The following is a 6,730-nucleotide window of genomic DNA, read 5'->3' as shown; positions in this document are numbered from 1 at the left end:
TTAACTTCGTCTTAAACAGCAAATTCATCGTGTATTTAACAGTTAGCTGTTCGAGCTTGTTTTAGAAAAAGAAAATGCACGATTTCGTTAACAATTGTTTTCCGTCTGGCATCGATTTCGAAATGAAGGAACATTCCACAACGTATTCTGAAAGAAGCAGAAGATACTGTGTGCAAACTCAAAAAACCATAAAAAATAAATAGTATTATAAAAAACGAAAGATACGCGTAGATTGTCAATAATATTTTACAACCGTGACTCGTCGTATATATTCCTTCGCAATAGAATTTCTCGTAAAAGTCTCGACTGTTCGTTCCACTTAACGCCGCTTACGTAATTTTCAACGATCCGACAAATCGGCTAATAAAAAACCGATTGAAAATCGGTTAAAAAGAAGTTGCATGCACAAGTACTCGGTGCAACAATCGACTAACTGAAACGTCTCCGTAACAGGCGTGAGATAATGCAGCCGATGGAGAAACGATTTCACGTAAGAACACCTCACGAGAGACAAAAAAAGAAAAAAAAGAAAAGAAAAGAAAAAAAGAAACCGGAACGCTTTCACGGGGCCAACGTTCTCAAGTGCCGTTATGTCACTCGATTGCGAGTCGATCGATAGGATCTTGACGCTCGAACGTTTCGTTCCAGCGATCCAGTGGAAAGCGTGAAATCGCTCGTGCGGCACGATTTCGCGATTTGTCCAGTTCATCGATCGACTGCTCCTCGACTCTTTAATGCGTCCGCTCGAAAGACAAATGCGTCAACGAAGACAAATTCGCCGTTCAGTAGTAGCGATACGCGCCGATGGGATAATTGAATGTAAGTTCAAGTGAAACTGAAACGCGGGCGATTTTTATTTACCTCTGGCTGTATGAAAATTTGAAAAACTATCGCTCGCAGATGTCATGTGAGAATAATGTTTTTTTTAGTGTTCTTTCAAATAAAGTATTGTATGAATCAGTAGAAATTAATAGAATGTTCATATAGTGCATGATATACGTAGTGTGTTTCATATATACTATACAAAAACTTTTTTCAATTTATTTCATAAATTAATTTTATACAATACATTGTAATTTATTATATTATGTAATTAATAAAATTTTTATAGTATTAGTTTTTTAGTAGTATCTTACATGGTATTGATACTATCTTTTCTAGTATGAATATTTTATACAGTTATACCAGTTATTTAGTGTAACAATTTTGATAATGTTGAATGTACCGAACAGTTGGAGTAATTTTTATATGAATATTAAACCCCATCAAGTCCCAATTTTTATACGTCTGTCCATTTCTTTTTAATTTACCATTATTTATAATAACATTCGAAATTTCGAAACTTGTAGACACTCTGTGAAAAAAGAAAAGAATGGAAGGCGTATCTCAATTATTAAAAACACGAATCAAATTAACTCACACGATCACAGATCGAACAAATCTAATCCAAATTCGCGCGGAGCACCTTTTCAATTGATTCACGAAATTAACACACATGGTCGCTACGAACCAAACCCTGACCAGCTTTCAATTAAATCACTTAACATACACATTAAAACGCCATTTCTGAAACCCGCCGTTTCAATCTATATACACGAAGACCACCAAGATATCGTTCACTTCCACCATACACTTGAACATCCAATTCAAAAAAAAAGCTCGAAACTAATTCAATCAATCCTGGAAAATTCTGGCTGCAAACCCCCCTTTCGTTATCCTTCTTCCCCTCTCCGCCCCTTCCTCCAACGATCGAAACCCACGATCGATTCCTGCGGTGAAGCAACGACGCCGGCAAAACCCAAATCGGCTGACGAAATCGTTGTGAAATCCGCTCGCGAATATATCCCTTCCGCTTGCGGAGAAAACTCGCGGCAGATAGAGTCGAGTGGGAGGTGCCGGATAAACAGAGGTTCTCTGCCGAACTTTGCCAACAAACCGATCGTCATTGATATCGTCGATCGTCGAGAGAGAGAGAGAGAGAGAGAGAGAGAGAGAGCATCGGAAGCATGTGGCGTGGACCGGTCGTCGCGTTGCTTCTTCTCGTCTGTTGCGTCTGTTTGCTCGAGGCTGCGAGCGTCGAGACGCGTCGAAACGTTCGTTCAAACAAACCGGCATCGTCGGCCATTGCCACGGAAGTGGAGGATCTGCTCGGCGAAGGAAACTCGCCGGGGAAACAGCAAGAGACGGCCAAAAAGGACGCGAGGAACATGTCCGGTATGTTGCTTCGTATCGAATTTTTTCGGTGAAACTCGGTGCTGGAATTTTTGAGGAACGTAGCTTGAAAATTGTACACGTAGCAGAGTAACTAGAAGTTCGTGAATACGACAAAGAACGTTAAATTTCGTTTATATGTTGCGAACGATATTGTTCAAATTTCTAAAGATTAAGATCCTCCTAAGAAGGGCACGAAAAACGCGTGTCCGGTATTATGTTGTTCTCTATGGAACGTTCAAATTTGGCAAAGTTTAGTAGTGGCAATACTAACGGGGGAAGTTCGAAACTTGTTTTCCAGGGAAATTAAAGTGAGAGGAATAGGAATTATAAAACGACAATGAGCGCGAACTTTTATTCACGTTTCTGAAAATTCGAAGATGCTTTGGAATATTTCTTGAAATTCTAAAAACAGAACTTTGAATATTTCCCGAAAATTTAATATACGTTAAGAAAATATAACTGCCTATAATGTTACGTTAAATATTATATAATATAGAAGTACGGTAGTTTCAAAATTTCTAATTAAATCTCACCCAGTGTGAATCACAAAAATTCCCATATCATTCTAATCGTTGACTTTAAACGGGTGACATTGTTTCACGATACAAATTTCAAAATTCTTTCCTATAACTATTTCACACCACAAAATTTTTTTTTGATAATTATTTTACAATAAAAATTTCGATGATTGCTTCACGATAGGAATTTCAAAATTTTTCTAACAATTATTTCACAACAGAAATGTCGACGATTGTTTCACGATACGAATTTCAAAATTCCTTTCAACGATCATTTTACAATACAAATATAAAAATTCATTTAACTGTACATCGACGTATAATTACGCTCAGTTCACCAACGATTCTCATTGACACGAATTTTAGAATTTTCGAAATTATACGAGAAATATGAACAATGTTATGTCCAGATGTAACAACTGCGAGAGAAATGAAACGGACATAAATAATTCCGCGATTTGTTGTGTCCATTCCCATCACATTGCCGCTATCAAATTACCAAGGAAGGAATTTGAGAAATTCGAAACGCGATAAACGGCGAGGGAGATTCGACGGAGAACGGTCTCTAAACGGCCACTCAAGTGGCCACGTGGATAAGGTGGACGATAACGAGCACAGAATAATGCCGGTGGTTTTAGGCAAATCAGACGAGGGTGGATACTACAAGGCGTACGGTGGCGACGCCGAGGGTGAGAAGGGTTACTTGACGGCAACCTACAGCAAGGGTAATCACGGTTATAAGACCCTCGACACCTTCCACAAGCAGGATGGCGACAAGTACGCATTCGAGAAGCACGTCGCCTACGGCAAAGCGCGTGCTGACAAGAAAAGTAGCCACAACGACGAGGCACGCTCTCGTTCTGGAAAAGCCGGTGATCACGAGGGCGCAGGTACAGAGAAACTATACGACGTCGAGCACGTAATTGCGTGGCAACCATAGAGCATACGGGATGAAGCGTAGTTTCTTCGCAACTAACCACGTAACTTCGGGAGAAGCTAGCTTTTAGAATTTTACTGTTTCACGCGATTTGGCCTCAGAGTGGGGAAAGGAAATTAAATATTGTTCCTCTATGATTTCTTGTTTAAAACTTAATCAATGTAATTTGGACAAAATTTTATTATCGTTTGATAGCAGAGTAATAAGTCTAGTTTTTTTTTTTTTTTATTGAGAGTAATGCATAAAAATTGTGCTATGCTGTATTATAAACTTTGGATATTTATAAATATCATTCAAATCTCTAAAAGTTTGCAAAAGATTGTAAATCTGCGAGACTACGCCGTTATAAATTGGTCATTTTGACCATTTTGGCAGTACCAGTGTTAAAAGAATTAATTAATATTCTATTTTGAAAAAAATTGTGGTACGAAACATGGGGCATGAAACTCCAATAACGTTCTTCTGAAGTTTCTTTGTTCTTATTCAAAAATTCATCGATATCGTGATTTAGAAAAGAACTGCATTGACATTTGCTACGAAAGTGGTGCACGAGATTCAAATATCGTTTCTCTGAAGATCTTTTTTGTTAAATCTTTTTTGTTAAAAATTAATCGGTACTGTAATCTGGGAGAAAATTGTATGAACGAAGCTCTGTAATTAATTTTTTATAAAAATTCACAGAAACAATATTAAAAATAAATATAAAAAAGATATGTACTTTTTTCTTTTTTTTTTTAAGAAAAATGCTTCTCTCGGTAAGAAGAATAGATTTTAGTAAATCGAAACAAATTTTATTATCTACGATAAATTCTGAACATTAAAAATGAAGAAGTATTTGAAGATTTCTGGATGGAAATTTATATCAAGAAAAAATTTGGAACTGAAAGAGAACGCATTTCATCCGAAAAACATTCGTAATTACACTCGAATACTTGCTTTAAAAATTTATTAACCATCAATCGGTATCGTAGGACTGTTTCTGCAAAAAGCTAAAGCTATTGAACGATATTCAATCGAGAAACAGACTGAAAAGGGTACAATGCAATAATAGCTCATGAGCGTGATATTTTCAATCGAGTCAGACGGAATAGCTGGCAAGCTTAAATAGAGCTCGTGGAAGTTCCTTCTTTATATCGTAAATAATTTTCGCGTGATATATCCGTGCCATTAGTCGCGCGGGATGCTCTAATGAACGTCGATCGCAAGTTTTCCCTCGTAAACTTAGTGGCTCAAGTATCGATCGCCAATAAAACTACACCATCGAGATAACGATATTAACTGAACGCATTCATGCGCTCGTTTCGTCCTAATTTTAACGACGACGCCCAGCCATTTTGCTAATTACTTCACAGAAACGCGTCATTCAATCATTTGTAATTACCAATCCTGTACATGAACTTCAATTACTCATGGCAAAACGTACTTTTTCGTAACAATTGCCTCAGTTTCGGTTCACAAGCATTTGAACGTGTATATACATCTTACCTAATTATCATTTGTTAAATTGAAAAAAGCAATTTCGTTTACGTAATTTCGTTACGCACGCTATAAATCTGTAAAAACTATGAATGATACAAAGTTTATTTATTATATAAAAATTCGCAGTCTAATGTACGATTACTTCGGACTTCCACGGACATCGATATTTTTGAGACTGTCATTAAAAAAATAGAACCTGGATAGGAAATTATTTTACCAAATGTTGTAGTAGACACTAGGCTTTAATATCCTTGAAATACTTTACATATTTTTCCACATTACGTGGAATCTCGCACTTTTAAATTTCCTACAAATGCATGAAAGTTCGTAGTCTATAGCAATCACGATTGTCGTATTTCATCATAATTTAAATTAAGGTGTTTCTTAATAATATATTCGTAATTAGTTTTGATATTCAAGTGTTTAAATATTATCCTAACTCACTGTACTTGCAATATTTACGATTTACTTAAATGAAATATAATTCTAATATATCAATAATAATAATAATAATATAATAATATCAACAATAATAATATATTAATAATTAATATTATTAATAACAGTATCAATTGTATTATAAATTTCACTAGGCACCATGGTCGATACCCATTACGCAACCTACGAGAGTGATCATCACGATGATAGCGGTGAACACCATGCTGAAGCCAACGGGAGCCATACTCACGAGGATGACTCTCACTATACGGATCATGGGCCAGGATCTTTGAATTACGAGCACGGTGGAAACTACGCAGACGGAGAGCATGGTTCTTACGGAAGCCACAGCTCCTATTCGAGAAGCTCTGGCAGCGAACACGATGACAACGACCACCATTACTATTAAATCCTTTGCCACGTGGCTAGGATTGCTGATCTTCCACGAGACGTGTTAAATGCGGTAAAAGTGCCTAATTTTGGGAATCAAAGGGTTACCAGTGGAATTCATTCGCGCAAATGACAACAATTTCGAACAATGGGACAATGAAAATAGGAAGCGATGTTTCACACAAATACCACGGTGAATTGCGAGGATTGCTCGCAAAGAGTTGAAATTAGCCAGAAACAAATCACTAGGCATTTACTTTGCAAATTGCTAGTAGATTTGTTTTCGTACGTACGGTCTGAAGTAAAAAATTGCAATGCAAGTGTACTGTTTGTTTTACGAACTTTAAATACGCGAAGAATTAATTACTCTAGAGTGTTTACGGTAAAATTGATAATAACGTAACCCTCGCGATTATATTTATGTTTGAAAATTTGCAGGAACCCGATTAAATCTTCAAAAAATAAAAAATACCGATAATTCACAATTCTCCTTTGGCAACGATTGGTACTTAAAAATCTCATATCCGGTGTATATGAAGTAATAGGAGAAAGAAAAAGTATTAAAGTTTTCACACATATACAATTATGTCTATACAATATCCAATTATATTCAATTATATCTAACAGGCCAAATTCGAGAGACTGCAACGCCAAATGTAAAACACGATATTCCATCAGCAATTATCGAAGATTTTTCAGATTCAGACGAATCGATGTGAAAAAAAAAAAAAGACACAAATTGGACGAAAAACGA

The 6,730-nt window shown here is 36.4% G+C and overlaps 1 protein-coding gene across 1 annotated transcript; it reads left to right on the top strand.

Annotated features, from left to right (window-relative positions):
- Positions 1 to 2,000: 2,000 nt before the first annotated feature.
- Positions 2,001 to 5,995, top strand: LOC122527599 (filaggrin-like; the record flags this gene model as incomplete). The annotated part of the gene is made up of 3 exons (XM_043651927.1): positions 2,001 to 2,214; positions 3,371 to 3,622; positions 5,742 to 5,995. Coding segments are annotated over 3 exons (720 nt in total), but the record flags the coding sequence as incomplete, so codon positions are not given.
- Positions 5,996 to 6,730: the final 735 nt, after the last annotated feature.

This window comes from Frieseomelitta varia, unplaced genomic scaffold (genome assembly GCF_011392965.1).
Source record: "Frieseomelitta varia isolate USP_RPSP 00005682 unplaced genomic scaffold, Fvar_1.2 scaffold_228, whole genome shotgun sequence".
In the NCBI taxonomy this organism is placed as follows: Eukaryota; Metazoa; Arthropoda; class Insecta; order Hymenoptera; family Apidae; genus Frieseomelitta; species Frieseomelitta varia.
Note: the sequence above shows the minus strand (reverse complement) of the source record. Positions and strands in the feature narration are given on the sequence as shown.